The sequence below is a fragment of the Helicoverpa armigera genome, chromosome 9 (genome assembly GCF_030705265.1).
Source record: "Helicoverpa armigera isolate CAAS_96S chromosome 9, ASM3070526v1, whole genome shotgun sequence".
Lineage (NCBI taxonomy): Eukaryota > Metazoa > Arthropoda > Insecta > Lepidoptera > Noctuidae > Helicoverpa > Helicoverpa armigera.
In genome coordinates, this window is record NC_087128.1 from 7,613,470 (window position 1) to 7,633,587 (window position 20,118).

The 20,118-nt window shown below is 37.4% G+C and overlaps 2 protein-coding genes across 2 annotated transcripts in view; both read right to left on the bottom strand.

The window, feature by feature from the left end:
* Positions 1–20,118, bottom strand: part of LOC110370035 (rotatin) — a 37,983-nt gene that overhangs the window by 12,294 nt on the left and 5,571 nt on the right. Inside the window, exons 12-24 of the mRNA XM_064036222.1 lie at positions 19,890–20,039; positions 19,546–19,670; positions 19,181–19,395; positions 18,287–18,423; positions 17,520–17,732; positions 15,816–16,062; positions 15,475–15,647; positions 14,751–15,020; positions 13,439–13,659; positions 12,259–12,403; positions 11,299–11,429; positions 2,446–2,554; positions 1,798–2,026 (exon numbers count right to left, since the gene is read on the bottom strand). Of these exons, the coding sequence (XP_063892292.1) occupies positions 1,798–2,026; positions 2,446–2,554; positions 11,299–11,429; positions 12,259–12,403; positions 13,439–13,659; positions 14,751–15,020; positions 15,475–15,647; positions 15,816–16,062; positions 17,520–17,732; positions 18,287–18,423; positions 19,181–19,395; positions 19,546–19,670; positions 19,890–20,039 (2,365 nt within the window). The remainder of the gene's footprint in view (positions 1–1,797; positions 2,027–2,445; positions 2,555–11,298; positions 11,430–12,258; positions 12,404–13,438; positions 13,660–14,750; positions 15,021–15,474; positions 15,648–15,815; positions 16,063–17,519; positions 17,733–18,286; positions 18,424–19,180; positions 19,396–19,545; positions 19,671–19,889; positions 20,040–20,118) is intronic.
* Positions 4,058–8,906, bottom strand: LOC110370036 (cytochrome P450 6a2). Its single transcript, XM_021325728.3, has 2 exons — positions 7,305–8,906; positions 4,058–6,746 (listed from the first exon to the last, which is right to left on the bottom strand). Exons 1-2 carry the CDS (start codon positions 8,611–8,613, stop codon positions 6,580–6,582), a joined length of 1,476 nt encoding a protein of 491 aa, XP_021181403.3. The 5' UTR covers positions 8,614–8,906; the 3' UTR covers positions 4,058–6,579.

Genomic DNA, 20,118 nt, shown 5'->3' on the forward strand with positions numbered 1-20,118 from the left:
TGTCGAGATTATATCAGAAGTATTAAAGCGGCTGTCTTATATGCAGTAGGTATAGACTTCGCCATTTTGAAAGACAGAGAGACGGTTTATGGGTCAACAATTACAGACGACAGTTGAAGAGTTCTAGGTGAATAAGCGTTCAGGAGTGTGCCTAGTAAGCTACTGAAAGTTAAGACAAAACAGTCGAGAAATCGAGAGAATGGCTATACCTCACCCAGAATGATCGATCATTCATATTCATAAAGAATACAATTACCTACTATATTCATCTTTCAACTTAACATTACTGTAATGTATTTGTAGTGGAAAGGACCCTTCCTATCTTTGTAATTTGCGGCGCCAGTTAAATTGCTTCAGGGAAAATAAATATAACTAAGACAGGCAAATACCTATGGCGTATTTAATTTGACAAACAACAAGTTAGGTTTAAAGAACGACCACATAATTGTACCTGCGATCAAAGGTCCGCAAGTGTGAATATTCGCACGGACTAATGTTTATCATTACTTAGGACTTGCGACTCATTAGTCAACAATGTTAAGACGTACCTACGTTGCACCAAGTTGCACGTAGGTACCTATTAAAGAGTTTATTATTCATTCAATATGATTGTAACCCTTCGTTATTTTCAATATGGCGTTTAGTTAGCTTTATGTTTACAAGTTTGAAATATTTTAACACCTTTAAGAAAATGCCAGACAAACTATTAAGCTATCGTATGATTTCAGGATAACAGAAATATGACACTAAATATCGGTTTGAAAAATAAACTATTTAAAATGATTTCAGTACCGTTGTAATGCGATCCATACAGTTACTAGAACTAGAACCTGCGGCGAACGATAAAAGGGACGGAAGTATTAGTACCTCCTAATGGCTTTGCGACTTAGACGCTTGATGATCGACGGCGTATCTAACTAGCTTGTACTTACCTGCTTGTAACGATTGGTCATAGACTAAGGCTCAGACTACACCAAAGCAGAGCGGAAAAGATTTTAAACAGCCGGTAGGAATTCGTTTTTAAAACATTGCATCTCTGTCTCCTCAGTTTGGGCCTTAAGAAGTGTGCTGATAAAAATATGTCAATTAATTTATTTTTAAGAATATGATGAAAAAATTGCTCAAGTGCCAAGCAAAACGGCGGACTCACACGCTTAGCTTATATCAGTCTTCAAATTGTAATAACGTGTACCGATGAAAAAATTGTGATGCAGATAGCGGAATCATATTTGCCTGCCGACTTATCATCCTTTAGACATCTTTGTGTTCCGAGCACCATTGCATGTTACGGACTCATAACTTTAATCCAAATTTATCTTCGCAATAAAACACGAATTCGCTAAAACGATTTGTGCTATTGTTGTCGTTTGTAAACACTATTTCTGTGCTAGGCAAGTACATGTTTGTGGTTAGTGCATAAATAACTCTTACTCATGTCATGTATGGTTTGAATAGTTTTATTTGTTTACTACTCAACAGAAATGTAGGTACTCTAGGTTCATAGAGGCGAGTAACTATTGGGGAAGTCCCTCTTCTTCAGGAACCACTTCAAAATATTCTCTAAACCTGTGCTACTCAGAAGCTTGCTATCTATAGCACTTCTCATAACAACATTTTTGATAAAACATAGGTAATTTCTGAGAACAAGTACATAGTCGTAATCTCAACAGGATTTCACACAATTTCTTCGAACTATTTCCGTTATAGTTGTAACACTAAAGTTTTGCAGTGCATCCGCTGTTTAACGGGTGCTTGGAAGCTGTAATGATTTCATTTGTGTTCTGAGAATGTTGGTACCTGAACAAGAGTCTGTATAGTCCTCGTTCGTTCCAGGCTTGGACTGGGCAGTGTGTGAACGCGCTAACATTGTGCAGTGCGTTGGCGAGCGCCGTGACGAGCGCGCCGGTGGGCGGCGGCCGCGCTTTCAGCAACTCTTGCGACGGCGACACGTACTCATCTACACCCTTCTGCGCGCGAACCTCTAGCTCCGCCCGACGCTCCAATAGAGTTAAGGACACATTCGCTTCTAGAACATAACATTCAACTATATTAGGTAAACACAATACTGATAATCAATATACTTCCCTATCTATACATCAGTAGGCACTTAATTGATAACACGACGCTATAGTAATTAAATATTTAATGTGATTAAAATTCCTGAAACATGAATATGATTTAGATTTAACATAGCTTTCTCGTTTGCATTTATTGGCATGTTTATCTATTAAGATATAAGGCATGCCAATGTTCCGGATCTTAACATTTTATTCAGTGAGACCCGTCTTACAGTTATACTTACATAAAAGGTACATAATCTAATCTTAACGTTGTTATTATTTATTATCATTGATAAATAAATTGCGAATCAATACGTTACGCATGTGTTTGGTTCACTTTATCTTACAAGGATGAACTCAAGTCTCTCGGATGATAGTCACTCACCGAACGATTGTTTATAATCTTTCACATTGCAGAAGTCTACTAGAATGTCTATACAATTTTCCACGAAATGTATTTCTTGCAGCTGTTCCAGCACATCGGACTCCAACACCTGGAAAATTAAGTTAATTCATGCAAACCTCATTTTTTATTACAAAGATGTAAAAAATTAAAATAGTAAATTCGCGTTATCTTAATAGAGTTTAAATTAATACACCATTTGACTATCTGAAATGGTATTTTATTGCAATATCAATTGCAGCGTTAAATTGTAACGTGAGAACTTTAAAGCGCACTGTACTTTAAACCAGCTGCACTGCCACTTGCATACAAATTCAATAATATGAATGTGTACAAAAAAACAATACCTCAATAACAGCCCAGATATTTTAATCGGGAGACATAAAATTTTATTACACATACAGATAAAACTGCAAATATGCAGTGGGTGTGTTGTTTTTTATTCAAGTGGGTTATCAAAAATGGTGCGAGTAGGTTTCGACACTGCTTCTGCATACAATAGGAATCACTAAACTAGTTTGTATTGTTTAAGTAAAAATAGCACGTAAATACTTGTGTTCCCAGCTGACAAGTCGTGAGTAAGTGTAATAAATGAATGTAGATAATACCATGTACGAAGACTAATTAGCACTTTGCATTTTAATTAACACTACTGCGATCGAGCAAATCAAGTATTTGTATTGGATAAAGGAATTTTAATAGGATTTGCATTGCAAATTCGCCCTACCAAATAGATGAGAATAAACATTAAAACATTTATAATTCGTGGAGCTATGGGAGTACCTACTGAGTTTAGTTAAATATCTCGTTATACATATCAACATTCAGGCACATCCAAAACAAAAGATTTTACATAAACTATTTTGCAAAATATTTGTGTATCGTTATGAATCAAACATGAGATGTAAACATATTGTAAAAAATGCGCAGTGTGTTTTCAGATGTCAGACTTTTCAATAAGTACTAAAAGGCCTTATAAGACTTATCGATAAAACTGTCGTATACTGTTTATGTATCTACTTATCAGAAACAGATTTATTTTAACCGACTGAACTAATGCTGTCGCCTGGTTTAGGTAACATGGGAGATAGACAACCGCCACCCTTTGTCTCTTTACTCTTTGTTATATTTCTAAAGTATTCGGTGGATATAGCACGTTTGTCATCCCCACTCTCAACCTATTATTAGCTATTATTGCTATCAGCCGTTACCGCTACTATAACTTGTCTGTTTTCAAACAACCATCAGTATTTAGTTCTTTGTTTATATCTATAAGTTTTCTATTTTAACCATGATAATGCCATGATTATAAGTATTTTTTTGTCAAAAAAAAAACGTCTAGCTTGTACACAGCTTTATGTATCTACTTGTTTTTGAACAATAGACTGATGCGTAATTCATACGCAGATAATACAAGTGAAAAGTTAACGTAAACAAGTAGGTATTTTTAGGCCACACAAGTATAGGAAACTGATAAGGAATAAAAAAGAAACATTTTTGTGCTTTGATGCGTATATTGATAAAGTCCATTATACCTAATACTAAACATTATAAGACGCAGGTACAAAATTAAACATAAGTAGACAAATAGTACAGTACTATCTGGCTATAATAAATTCAAGTCTATTTTTAACATAAGGATTAATTAAGTAGCATTAAGTTAAATAAGTTTTAGGCATTTGAGACTATCTACAGTAGTTTTAATTAATGACGTAAAACTTATACATTTAATCATTCTCACAGTAAACATTCAACACAAGGTGCAAAATTATTGTGTCTATTTGTTAACGGTCGAGTCCATAATTTACAAATGTTGTTTTATTTATTTCATTAGCAGTTAATAAATAGCTGGTTGCTAACAAAAGGTCACTGTCTGTTGTGTTTCGTTCGTTCAGAAATACTTATCTGATGTTAGATAAAGAAGGCGGCTATCAGACTTGTCATCAAGCCCCGCAGAGCTGTTGTAACCTGGATATTCAATAATACCTTTGCATTTAGATTGCCAGATGCTTTCATTGTAGAGAACATAAACTAGATACACCAACAACACGCTTATAAACTATGAATAAAACGGAGTTCATTAAAAAAATAATGCCAAACATAAAACGTAGTGCAATAATTTAAACATTATAAACCAGTTTTCTGTATCAGATACAGCAGAAAGCGATGGCTTCGAAGATATCTGGTACATACAATAGCTAGTGTAAAAAAACAAAGTAACTTAAAAATAGACACGGAGCCCACTCTATATTCGAGTCGTCGTTTAACCAGGCCAAAGACTAATAAAAAGACCCTTCTGTCGGTCGATATTTAGCGCAATTACATGAGCAATTAGCCGCAGCGTGCGTTCAGTGATTGCTCACTGATGCAGCTGATCGATAAACATCGCCTCTGCGGCTCGGCAAACACATAATCAATAGCAGAAGATCCGCTTCATATTTTATTCATCAAATAAATTAAGTGGTAAACTTTATAGTTCATTGTGTTAGTAAAAAATTGCAATTTAGCTACGTTTTTAATCTATTTATATAATTTACAGCTTTCCGTCTAAAAGTTTAATGAAGCATTTTATTATTTTTGCAGACAATATTTACAGATTGTTACTTCGCTCTAACTTCTTTAAGCATTTCATTTCATCATTCTATGTCAGAAAAGTGTTGTTCTCTCAATCTCAAAGTATTTTCCAGCTGAAATATGTTATCTTATCCTTGTCAATCAAAATTTTAACTCGAGGAAAAATAAACTAGAAATTAAAAATGGGTTTGTATTGCACGATCACAAATCGATTAAAGACATAATTATTCACATGTCACAGTGGACTCAAATGCTATTCTGCATACAAGAATGTAGTTTGTAACTAAAACAATAGAATATAAGTATTATAGTTTACGATAACTGCTTCCGGGTGAGTCACACCGTTCAAAGAGAAAGACAATGATATGCTGAATTATTGAGTATTCATAATATATGAACGTGGTTTCTAATTGTCACGTCAATGTTTTCCTGTAGTTAAGTTCAATATAATAGAAAGGCTCGAGCCTGCGGCGTCGTCTTCGACAGTTTCTTACTGAAGAACCTAGCAGTTAGAAACAATTTAGCGAAGCTCTCTATTGGACTCAGTTCAGTAAACAGAAATAAACGATAGTAGTACCTACATAGGTAAACTTGAACTACCACTGCAATATATAACTACTGCAAGTTTGCAATCATTATCAACTTAACGCCTTAGCTGAAAACCCGAGTTATATTTTATTATATCCGAGTTACATAATAGACTTAAAAATCACACCTAAAATAAAATAAATAAGAGAATTCTTAGCAAACAATTTACACGCTCTCAAACCACAAATAATAAAGTTGTGTTAATTAACACTATATAGTTATTGTTAAGTCTTATGGCGAAGAAAAAACCCAGCCAGGTGGGAGCCACGCCTCGTGGTTAGTGTTCCGTGATATAACTTTTAGCACCCCACAAGCATCAGGTACCAAGTGCAATATTCTGGACTTTTCAGTAAGACAATATTACTTGGGAATTGAAATACAATATCCATTTTTTATGCCATGAATACATTAAAGCCACCCTGGAGCGTAGTGATGAATCAGAGCAATGCGTCTGGTTAAGTAACTGTGAGTTGATAATATCACATGACTTTTATGATAAAACTAAACTTTAACTCATATCTATAACAGGGAGAATAGTTTTCTAATCTAATCAGTTATAACCCAACAACAACATAATTTTGTTTAAAATATAAATCACGACTTGGCTTACAATCGGACCACATACAGCGCCTAGAACAAAATACACAATCTCCTTTACTTTAAAACTGTAAGGTTCTAACTCACTACATACATAGGTCTTTATTGGAGGAACGTTGGGTTTTTTTGTGTAACTACAATTAGATCATTGACCTTATTTAAAATAGAGACAAATAGTTATATTTCAATTTTCCTCGTCTTTTTCTGGGTCAACAACTTACTAGAAGATGTATCATACAGCTTTTGCAACATTTATCTGGCGTAAAGAATGTTTCTGACATTCGCATACACATTCACCAGTGCAATTATCATTTTGCACTTCTTAGAGCTTATACCAAAAAGTTTTGTTTTTCTCTGTTATTGCAAAGCTTCAAATTTCAGCCATATTCCTCCTTTGTTCTTCAGCATGACGCTTCTTGGGTCGTACTGGATTCGAGGAGTGGTTCGCTCGCAGGGAACCACCGCAAAGGTACTGAGGATTGAAGCTAAGCCGGCCACCACCGTCAGCTGCGCGAAGCGTGCACCTACAAAGCAAACATTTATCAATACATCATTATTATTATATTCACTCACTTCCTTCGCTACTAAATTAAATTACCTTATCAAACAATAATAATTAGGTAAGTATCAAAGACGCGTCACTTTAAAATAGGACATGGAATGCGATGTTTAATATACACGTCCACGATAAATATTTTATAAGTCAACTTTTTAATCAGCGTGACTTATGATGATTCTACACAATATGTAAGCGAAATTCAACTAATAGGAACTTGGAAAATGCCTGTAGGACTATTTACCGATCGATATTTTTGTCTGTTACCTGTTTATGTGAACGCAGACTAAAGTTTTGTAAACATAGAGATACTAACGAAACAATGACATGATTTTTAAATATTAGTATTCTACCTGCACAATGGGAACAAAAGAATGTTTAGGCTAAAAGTTACGTTCCCGCGACTAAACTATAATATCAGACGTAAGAATATTATTAACATTCTTTTAAATAATGATGCCTAATATATGTATGCAATGCATGTAGTGTTGTAAATGCATGTAGTATATTTCAAAAGTTTGCTTACCGGGACAACTCCTTGGTCCTTCTCCATAGGCCATAAATCCAGGAGGATTTAAATCATCTTTAAACCGCTCTGGATCGAATTTGTCTGGGTCTGGGAAATATCTTGCGTCCCTTTGAATGCAATGTATGGGTATTAGCACGGGGTCCCTGACTTTGAGCGTGAGTTCTCCGTCGAGCGTGCAGGGCGCCGTGCAGAGCCGCGTGGTCATCGGCGTGGGCGGGTGCAGCCGCAGCGTCTCCGCCACCACCTGGTACGCCAACCGCATCGCTGTCACAGCTTCATAGTTCAGCCCGTCGTGCTCTTCCAAACATTCCAATATCTCCTTTCTTAAATTATCTTGTATTTCTTTGTCTTTTGCCAATTCGTACAAACAGAAAGACAAAGTGGTCGCCGACGTCTCCAATCCCGCAAGCATAAATATGAATGAGTTAGACGTTATTAGGGCATCCGTCATTAAGAAACCTGAATCCGTCTTTTGTTCGTTTAACATAAGTTGAAGAAAGTCGTGTCTTTGAACTCCAGACCTTCTCTCTGACAAAACCTGGTTAATGATAGAGGTGAAGAAAGTCTCTACGCTAGGTTCGTAAGATCGCAGATTCAATAATTTGAATAATCTGGGGAAGAACGCGCGGCAGTATCGTTTGAGGATTGTTTTGCGATCGAGCTTAAACATCTTCTGCGACATCTTGAGGAATGGTGATTCTGGATCTTTGAGGGCTCCAGGATCCACGCCAAAAGCGCAGCTGCCAATAACATCGGTGGTAAATCGCATCATGACACTGGGTACATTCATATCTTCTACAGCTTCTTCCAACATAACGGTTTTCAATGTTTGAGCACATTCAGCTATCAATGGAAACATAGCCTTCATCTTAGCAGACGAGAAGGTTGGTGTTACGATGTGTCGCATTGCCTTCCACTCAGCTCCACTCATGTTGGCCAGGTTACGAAGCAGCGGCTCACGTTGTGTATCTGTTGACACCGACACGCGATCGCTGAAGCACTGGAACTCCTTAGAGAATACGGTTTTAGCCACATCTAAATCTAACACCATCAAGGTTGGTCTACGAGCTTGAAACAGTCCAACAAATTTATATCCTCTGTAGTTATCATAAAAAAACTTTAACATTCGCGTGTAACTTCTTCTCATAGTAAACGTCGCACCAAAGTTCCCAAATAAGGGACAAGGTTCCCTGTAAGGCACATTTCTGTTTAACCAATACTTTCTTCCTCTGGACGTATAGTGAAAAACAGCTAACAAAGCTGTTAGGAATAGTAAAACCACTAGTAAAATACCACTGAGCCACATTTTTAAAATTGTTCACTGTACTGTTAGAAGTTGAATCAAAGTGTTTGTTTAGAGTGGTGTATTTAATGAGCCGGCATTTCGTACGTATGTAAACAACGCGGTGTGCGATAGAGCCGGCAGCGCCTGCGGAGGCGGCGGCGGTCAGTGATCAAGTGAGGCGTATCGGCCGCGCGAGCTAAGATAAGCCCTACGCGCCGCACTTAGAGCAGCTCGCACGACGCCATGCACTCAAGGCCATGCGTGTTGATGTACTGCGCCCGTGACTCGAATGTATCCACATATCGATTGCTTACGATAACCATTGTATTCCGAAACGTGGATTGTAATAAGAAACACCTTTTACGCTTTTACGCAGTCATATCAAACCAAAAAAACAAACTTAACCGGTCTTCAACCGCTTAGGTTCAATAAATCTGAAAAACAACAAACTTGACCTCGGTCTCTAACCCTATAGTCGGCCGGTGCCCATAATAGCCTCGTGGTCAATTATAATAATAACCATGTTCCGCCTAATAATAGTTCAATTTCACAAAACTAGATGGAATACAACAAAAATGTAGAATACCCATTGTTAGTGTAATAAATAAATAATAATAGTTTCATAAATATTTATAAGTTTTAAGGGTCAGGGCGAGTTATTTCCCTGACCACATTCAATTCAATTTCTCCAAGACAATTGAAGAGAATGCGTAAATAAGTTCGAGTCAATTTCTGTACACGACATGTAACATAATATACATAGTCGTATATCACTTAAGGTACGATTACCCATGTTCTAGTTTAGTCTCTATCGCCCTCACTGGCCAAGTAGAACAAGTCCATTAGGAGTTATATTATGATGGGGGAAATAATTGAATGACACTTTGAATTAACAACGGGCCATCAATCATGTGTTTTATATTTTGTTTTCTTCGAACAAAACGTTATATTTTACAGAGAATAAGGTAATATAATATATAATCACTTGTTATTGAAGCGTATGGAAGAAGAAAACATGCTGCGCCGACCCCAAATAAAATTGGGATAAGGGCAGGAGGATGATGATTATTGAAAAGATTCTACACAGACTTTACGTGAGATTGATTCATCGGCCACCTATGATTGTATGTAACAGCCGTAAGCATGACGAAATTAGATTTTCAATGTATTGCAAAGATCTTGTTTATTCCCGTGAAGGTAGCGCTAGAGAATATTTCGCAAAAACGCTCATGTTACTGACATACAAACTATCACAAAATACGAATCCAGTTATTGCGTCATAGTCGTTTGAATTCAGATACAGCTACAAATAATCAACGGTATAAGTTGGCAGTTAATTACAATGACTCGCATACATATGAATTTCTATGCGAAATAGTTCGAAAGATATAAGGATAAAGTGCGTATTTTCCAGCGAGCAGTTAACTATTAACGCAACATAGCTTAAGTAGTAACATGATGCTATTTCCACCACGGAGTAGGTAAGCGGCCGCGGGTGGTCCCATTCGTATTCGCGAGTTGCTATAAGTAATTTATAGCTCGTTGTAGCACGTGCTCAATGGCCCTAAGCTTGTTTGGCACACCTTGTGTGGAGGCAATAGATTACTTTATTTAAAACGGCAATCTGATAATAATTTTATATTAAAACTTGGTGAGTAATGTACAGCAATACATTCTACGGTGCATCCTCAATTATAATTGCAAATAAGAAATTTTTATGACTCGACATAGATAGAAAATAATTTTGAATGCAAAATTCACTGACACATATTTAGAACAACAAATTCTCTCTATCTGACGTAAAGAGGACGAAAACAAAAAAGCACTAACAAAAACCGACGCAACGTTACTTCCTTATCGCGGTGTGTGGTCTTTTTATCGGACATGACACTGTTCTGCCAACTTACTACTGGAACCCACTGATCATCAACGTATATTATAAATAGCTCTCTTTGTTATAAAAATCCGTACTCGATATTTTCATTCAAAAAGACTACAGGTAAAAAGTGATCTAAGCTCGATAAATTGTGACTGTACATGACAGATAAAATAGATACCTGCCTATAATTTTCAGAAATCTCAAAAACACGGATGTATATAAGGGACTATTAAATATTTCTTCTCGAATTGATAATGATTAGGTAAGGAGAAATGAATAGATCAGCGAACGATACTATCAGTCCATCTCTTTACGACATTTGAATTGTGCGAAATGGATCAAGCTGATAGCAAAAGATAGATACATAATAAAGTGAGTGGGTCTTAGAATAACCAATTTCTAACGTTATATGGCATACCTGACAATGAACACGAATACGAGCGTGTCATCAATCTGGATTTCCCCGGGTGTAGGCATATTTCAAAAATGATTTACATTTGTGTGCTAATATAATGAGTAAAAAACTTATAGAGGACAATTTACAATGTCGAAAACAAAACAACTCTTTTCCTCAATGTTTTTCAAGAGCAGGGAAGGTTTGACAAACTTTTATAATATTTTCTGGTAGTCAGAAGCCAGAAAGTCCGACAGTCAGTCCTACCAGGGGGTGGTCGGGATGCCCAGGTAACTGGGTTGAGGAGGACAGATAGGCAGTCGCTCCATGTAAAACACTGGTTCTCAGCTGCATCCGGTTAGACTGGAAGCCGATCCTAACATATTTGGGAAAACGCTAGGCAAATGATAAAAATATAATATTGTTCACTTACATCGGACCGTGATGACGCCCGCGATGCTATGGATGCAAGGAGATCGGCTGCAGCTGCACGCACAGCATTCGCCTCGTTCCGTTGAGCAAATATATTGGCAGCAAACTGTGTTAACGATGACTCTTCAATCGCTTGAGGAAAAACAGTCAAATGTTAGCTAAGACAGTGGTATCTAAAGAATTGAAGTAATAAACCTATTTATTTATTACTAACATGCTATTAATTACCAGATAAAAAATAACAAAGATAAGTATGTTCAAAAAATATGTGTAGTAGGTACTGCGTTATCCAGAAGAATGAACGCGGCCCGGTAACACAAGACAAGGAAGCAAAATAGCAGAAATTTTAGCACAGATCACTTAGGTAATAGCTTTAGTCAGTAAGAATCCGACAACCCCTTTATTTTCTCCTCCAAGAAAATAATTAGAGGATTGATCCAAGAAAATGGAAGATCTCGCTCCATCTCTGATAGAGTGTTACCTTGCATCAAGTGCGGCATCATTTGCGCGTAGTACGCGAGCGCGGCGACCACGTGCACTGCGGCCGCTCTCAGCACCACGCGAGCGCCGCCACTACCCTTCACTATCACCCGCACTACTTCACTGTTGAACATCTCGCTCCATCTCTGATAGAGTGTTACCTTGCATCAAGTGCGGCATCATTTGCGCGTAGTACGCGAGCGCGGCGACCACGTGCACTGCGGCCGCTCTCAGCACCACGCGAGCGCCGCCACTACCCTTCACTATCACCCGCACTACTTCACTGTTGAACATCTCGCTCCATCTCTGATAGAGTGTTACCTTGCATCAAGTGCGGCATCATTTGCGCGTAGTACGCGAGCGCGGCGACCACGTGCACTGCGGCCGCTCTCAGCACCACGCGAGCGCCGCCACTACCCTTCACTATCACCCGCACTACTTCACTGTTGAACATCTCGCTCCATCTCTGATAGAGTGTTACCTTGCATCAAGTGCGGCATCATTTGCGCGTAGTACGCGAGCGCGGCGACCACGTGCACTGCGGCCGCTCTCAGCACCACGCGAGCGCCGCCACTACCCTTCACTATCACCCGCACTACTTCACTGTTGAACATCTCGCTCCATCTCTGATAGGAAGAAAAAGAAATACAATTAAGTGATGTATAATAAAGGAACACACTTCCACAAGGACTGGCCACAAATGGCGACCGATGGGGAAAGATGGAAGGCTATGGGGGAGGCCTTTGCCCAGCAGTGGGATAACACAGGCTAAATAAAAAATAATAATAATAAAGGAACAAATTTTTCTTTAGAGATTATGCTGTTCCAGGACTCACTACTGTCCTTACAATATTTTTTAAAATTGATATGACAAAAGAAACAAGATTGACCTACCTACCACACCACATATGGGACCTGCTCTTAGCTGCCAAGTGCCATCCTTTATAAGACAACATTCCCTAGCGATCTGACAGTACCTACAAATATGTAGGTTCCCTTTTATAAAAACATACTTGGTATTCATCAAGATTAAAGTTTTTTGTTGAATAATAAGGACGCATGTTTTTGGCTCTGCAGCATTCCCTTAGCCTTGAGACACTATTTTCCGAAAGCCGGAGTTTTTATAGCAAGAAAATAGGATAACACGTTTTTTTGGTAACATTTCATTGACATGAAGAATTAATCAATACCCACCACATACGGACTCATTCATATGATAAGGCAAACGGAGTATATCGTCATGACAGAGATTTTTTTTTAATTTTATCATCTGGATAATCATAATTCGATTAAAGACTTATCTACTGCATAGCACCTGACAATAAATGACTTCATCAAAGTCATGCGGAAATTCACTATGCTATTTTAATTTCTAGAATAAGTATTTTTCGCTCCTTTGATAGATCTTGAGTTTTTTAGAGCAAGTGTCGATATGAATAAAAGCGATTGCCCACATTTTTATCGTTGCAAGTTGGTATGGTTGAGATGGAAGAATTTTATATTGATGTGTGTTAGCTGGCAGAATATCTCATAAAGCCGTTTCTACGTATATGTGTGACCATACAATAAATACCACTGCCATCCCGCAGTTCATCAGAAAACCACAAAATTGTTAGATATCGATAGTTAAAAAATAAATATGTCAAATCATTCTCAATTACCTGAACAGGGATAGCTTCATGGTGTATCTGCCTCATCAACGCGAGCAGGGCTAGCATGGCATCCAGCCTACACGCCTGGCCCTTACACCCGCCGCCCGAGGCACACGCACTCAAAGTCCTCGCTACCAGTCGCAGACACTGGATCAACGTGTCTTCTGATAACTTGCAGTAACGAGAATTGACGGAGTAGCGAATACAGCGCATCAGCTCGTTTAGGTAGCCTAAAATAGGAGCATTATTATTTTTCTACGTAATTATACAGTGTTTGTATGGCCCTCTATGATCGTCTAATCTACACCTTCTCATATAATAAAGAGGATTTTCTTTTGTTTGTTTGTACTCTAAAGGCCCCGAAACAAAAAACAAAGGAGATTGGGCAAGAATGTATGAAGTTTGGTCCAAATGTCCACCACGAACGAGACCTATATAATTAAATAGTCCACTTAATTTAGAGTAACTTTTACTAAGAAAGTAAAAAAAAACTGCCAAAAAAAAGATGTATTCTTAATTTTCGGTAGTTTTTGTATGTTATCATTATTATTTTTTATTTTATTCCACTTCCATTTCCGCACTTTATCTAAAACTAGTCTAAAGTATCAAATATTTTTTTGGCCCGATGGATGTACGAATCACTAACCAATTGAGGCGCCAGAAGTGCTTGAATATACTCAGCGGTTCCTGGATCTAAGAAAGTTCGATGTGTCTTCTTTCTAATAATTAACAATTCTATTTTGTCAAAAACAGAAAGTACGAAAATCGAACATCACGAAAAGTTATTGAAAAAATGAAATTGAAAAAATCTATAAAATGTTTTATTTGATTTTGCTACAACTTTTTTCTGGCATTATATTTTTTTTTGCTTTCATAACAAAAAATGGTCTATATTTAACGGGCTAGCCATATAGGTCTCGTTCGTGGTGGACATTTGGACCGGAATCGCCCATTGTCCTTTGAAAAACACACAAAGCAGTACATTATTCTCGGCCAGTCATAAGCCATATTTTCCCCGGGTGCGGGAAGCAGTTCCCCGGGATGCGGGTGAAACTGCGGGAAACTGCTAGTTTAATAAAACCGGGATATTTATTTTAACTTGAATTGAAACCTCATTTTCTATCTTATCATCTGTGCCAATATTGTGCAATAATATTGAAGTAAAACAATAGAAGCATATCATTACATCAGTTTTTTTTCCGTCAGTACGTTATCTTAGTGCAGGCCGAAATGAATCAGCCGTACTTTGAGAACCAACCAATCTTATCTTGCAGTTCAGTGTGTGATCACTCGAAATGTTCGTCTGATAGGAGAAACTTACCCAACATATGAAAATTCTTCAGATCAATTTTATCCAAGCAGGCGAGTAGTATTTTGAGTAAGCTCTCTAACTTATGGCTATCGTAATCTTCCCAGTGTTCTAACATCATGACACAACGTAACAGTACTTTGACGATTTGTATGTGAAGTTGTGTCACCTCTATGCTCTCCTGAACAGTTTGTTGAGGATAAAGTTGGGGTCGACTGAGCAGGGAAATTATAGTCGCTTCGTTACCAATGAAGGATGACTTTATCCAGGTCATTGTATCATCTACAAAAAAGAATAAAACAAATAGAATAACAATTTTTGACAGCATATGAAGTAAATATAATTTTGAAGCTTTTATTTTGAGGAAAAAAAGGTCGACAGTAATATTATATTTTTAGCACCAGACAGGTGGAGTTTAAGAAGGCGTTATCTCACGTATTTCATATCTACGCATCACCTTAGTACTCACGACACTATAATACGTGCGTGACAAGATTACCGTCAATGTCGGGCTTAAGGATCGTTACGGGTAGTCAGAAGTCAGTAAGTCTGACACCAGTCTAACCAAGGGGTATCGGGTTGCCCGGGTAACTGGGTTGAGGAGGTCAGATAGGCAGTCGCTTCTTATAAAGCACTGGTACTCAGCTGAATCCGGTTAGACTGGAAGCCGACCCCAACATGATTAGGAAAAGGCTCGGAGGATTGATTGATTGTCAGGCTTGAGGATCAAACTTACCACAATTAGGCACATTGTCCATGTATGCGATTATGAAGTGTAGTAAGGAAGATAGCAGGGAAGTGTCGCGGGTCGAAGCGGGAGGTGCGTTTAAGAACCTCTTCGTATGTTGCCATGGCAACGAGCTGAACTCTTTCTTATCGACGCACGATGAGTGCACTAAATATACATAGCTAGAAAAATATATTAGTCAAATTCAATAATGGGCTCAACTTCTACTAATTCTAGCTACAGTAGACATTTAAATGAATCCATTTTTAAAAACAAAATACTCAGTGCTAGCAAAAATTATATTTCCAAAGAACAAGCAATGTCTAAAATCACAGCAAAATATAACAAACCATTCCAACAAATGAAGCGACTCAGTAACTTGTCTATGCGTGGTAGCATTCTGCAGAGCCATCAACGCTCTGGTACAGCTAAATAGTGGGCAAGATGCTCTCAGGGTCGCGAGATCTCGTGCCGTGGGCCTCAGAGCGAGCGGAGCGGACGGCGGCGGGTCTGTCAGGAGTCGTGACCGACCAGAGTGTGTGTACCACCAACGAACTCGCACTGCGGTACGCCATTCTTCGTCTGATAGTAGCCATTCTAGGAATGTGGAAAGTAAAATAATATATTTAGTAATTTTACAAGATATTTAATTTACTGTCACCCAAATCTTATTACTTCGTCGTTAATCCCTCTATCCTTAATAAAGTGTACTTCAAAACTTAAAAGCACACTGATACATAATCAAATCGCAGTGATATCTGAGTTTCCGGCATTTGGCTAACGCGTATAAAAGTTGAATATGACGAATGACTTTTCAAATGCCATTTGACAAGCCTAAGTAGCAAAAGTTCTTAAGTATGTGCGCAAAAACTGCAAAGTATGTGTGCAAAAGATGACTCTTTTTATTTTTGGTTCATAACATTACTATACAGCCTTGTATTAATACTAAGGAAAAGTAGATATATTATGTACTTTATATCAAATCTCATATAATTAAACAGCATAATAAGGGTGGTTTCAAAAAAATTTGAAAGAAGTACAAGAAAACCAGTTTTAGATATTACAAATTCGTAAGGCAGGGATAAAATATAGTAGGTAGTATAACTATGACGCAAATTATGAATGACGTCCTTTATATATTACTGACAGCTATCACTTTGCTTGTACCTACTTTTTAATACATGATTCTTTTTATGATAAATCATCATGATACAACTAATACCACGCTTGAGCTGCAGCAATTATAATATATGTTAAGCGATGCGGAATAAATGACATGTAAAAAACATCAATGTTAAAACAAGAACGGTTTGTACCTAATTGAAATTCAACGCAAATTATCCAAGGGAAGCAATTGATCTTGATCGTGACGTCAATATAGACGGACGTCACATTACAATACTTGAGAGCCCTAATAAGAAACCCAAGAGCCACTACCGACTACGTAAGGAAACTGGAATTCTGTTAGTCCTTGAGAATCGTTAACTGCACCAACGTGAAACGAATAACAATTTAAAAATGTTCTCGAACAACAAAACTAAATGTATTCAAATATTCTTCAAGTTTCAATCACTATGGAGAGGTTGATTTAAATAATTCAGGCAGAATCTATGCATGAGAGAAAGTGTGTATACCTAGTTATTATCACTTATCATATTTATATATTTTTGGAAAACAATGTCGAGTAGGTGAGGTCACTGTATAATTACTGGTATACCTAAAGAAAGGAAGAAAGAACATCAAAGAAAACTTATTTGGGTATTTCCGGTGTATATCTACAGATTAATTCTGAGGAACCGGTAACCGTATTTTTTTTTTAATATTGACTTATATCTAGGCCATTGCTTTAATTACTTCGGTTTTGTGCACCGTCCACAACCTTCCCGAAATTATTGTTAAATAATTAAAAACTTTCTTTAGTTTAGTGAAATAAACCACTGCTGAAGATATGTACATGTATTCTTAAAAACATTTTGATGCATAAATCGATAAAATTTATTTTGTGACCACGCTACATTTTTGAAGTACCCAAAAATATATCAAAATATACAAACCTACATACGAATGCTCAGCATTAGGGCTCGTATTCCAGTAACTGTTCACTGGGAACGGCAAAGACGTTCTTTGTGTAACACTCAGAGGCAACGCCGGTACTCTATGGCGAGATGAATCCAACTCCTGCAGGGCGAAGCCCGACCACGCCACTAGTGCTAACACTTGCACCGCCATTAGTACTAGCGAATCGTTCGCGGGGAATACTAGGATCACTAAAACAAAATTAATTAGTATTATTAGTTATTCGTATTCACCCCAGTCATTTAACCGTAACGATAAGCAGCCGTGACATTGGCCCCTATTGGTCAAATCGATGATTGGACGGCGGGGTAAGTTTCGATCGTAATGTTTATAAGGGTCCAACCGTCCCATACCAATCCCAATATTCCATCTATCAGTTTGCTTAAGATAGAATTTTGACATTAACCCCATACAAGTAATATCAAATGCCTGTTTCTAACAATCAGTATGATTTGAAACACAAAAAAAATCATAACAACGAGACTCCGAAAAACCTCGTTTCCTATATTATCTTGGCGTCTCAATATCCTAAGTAAACATAACTCAGATTTTTGTAGAAACACGTGCGTGAGCAAATGATTTTGTAGAAACTTGAACCGTCTGGAGTTTTCGGAGCAGTGCGCAAATATAATAAGTCAATATGCTGTTAAAATTCGGGTAAACAGTACGTTTTTGCAGTAAAATTATGTCATCAAAAGTCCATTTAGAGTACATCAATCATGTGATGCAGGCATCATAAAGTTACCTCTAATCAGAAGTGCGGGCAAGTCGGCTATTTTGGCTAAATTGTGGCGACTCGCGAAACAAACGCTGTTCAGTATGGACACGCAACTTATTGCGCATTCCGGGAAAGCTAAGTAATCGTCCACCACCAGCGACATCCTGAAATACCAACAGTTTTGTGAATAACAATAAAGCAAAATTTTCATCTACAATTCTACACTAATATAATATAGAGGAAACTATTTGATTATTTGTTTGTACCCTGTGGCTTTAAACTTACTGAACCGATTTGTTTTTTTTTTTTTTTAAAGTTTTGTTGAAAAGCTACACTCTTCCCGAGTAACAGCCTTTTTTTTATCCGGGTACAGGCAGTAGTTCTAACTGGACGCGAGTGAAACCGCAGGAAAACGGCTAGTATCGAATAATAATCTAGGTATGAACCAATACAGTGACAAGTCATCGCAACTTGCGAATGTTAAGTTTGGTAAAAGTTAATTAATTCAACTGTCGAGTCAAGTCAACTGTGATAAGATGATATCCCATCTCATGCTGAGATGCGAAAATACTATTTATTGGACTTTCAAATGAGACATTGAAAAATCTTTGTTTTCGAACATAACTATGTATTTATTCATCACCGATTTCAAAAGACCAAAATAGCTAATATTTTCTATTGGAATTTATAGTGGAAAACTACGAGCAACTACTAAGCTTTATGCCTCATGCCGACTTATTTAAATAAAAAAAAAACAATAACGACATGTATCACATCTACATGATACCACAAAATTGAAAACATTGCAAAAGGTAACCAGACTATACAGTAAACAAACAGGTATGACATCGTTATAATTTACCAACATCATACAATCCAAGACCTTATTTAAAAAAATATATATATATAATAAATATTTACCTAAGCGTAGCCACAATAATCTTCACCCCATCATATTGTAAGAAAACATCATGTAAGTTCTGTTGCCGTATCATAACAGCCAGTTGCTGCAACGTGCTACGTCTTAACGAAGGTTCTAGAACCGGTTGTGCAGTGGGACGCAAATTGTATTCGCCATGTTGGTCCAGAATTATGTCTTGTTTTAATACATCCAAGATCTGGGTTATACCGGTTACCTAATACAGAAACAAACTCATAAATCCTACAAACTTTTAAAGTAATTTTTATATAAAAATTTACTAATTCCTCTTGGTAAAATCTTTTAGTCTTTACCATAAAAAAATAGATATACTTTATAATATGTAGCAACGAAAATTTGTACTTACTTGTGGTACTTTAGAGGGTGAACTTGTGTAGTCTACATTAAAATCTTGTCGTTGCACTCTTCGTAGGGCGCTCATTAAGATATCGGCGCGTAAAGAATCTTTCGGCGGCAAATATCGTTCGTCATCTAAAAAAATATCCAACAATATTACTGAACATTATTAAGATTTCTTCTAAAAGCGTTTTAGGACTTTAAATACTTACCTAACATATGTACGGCATCTTTGATAGTCTGGCAACCAAATGGTATTAGGGTTACCCAGGTAAGAGTTTTAGGGAGGTCAGCGCCCAGTGAGATAGGGAACCGATCCAACATAATTAGGAAAAGGCTAGGCAGATGACTTACCCAACATACGACACAAGCTATGTGCGGAATCAAGTTGGACGGCGACGCATCTTACAAACAGAAGTCGGACCAATCCTGACATCACCTCAGCTATGGAAACGCCCAAACAGTCCGCTATGTCCCGTTCTAGAGACTTGCATATTGCTTTACCTGCACAAATAGAATACGGAAATAACATATCATTTCTCCTTAGAAGTGTATGTAAAATAATCAACATTTGCATAGTCAA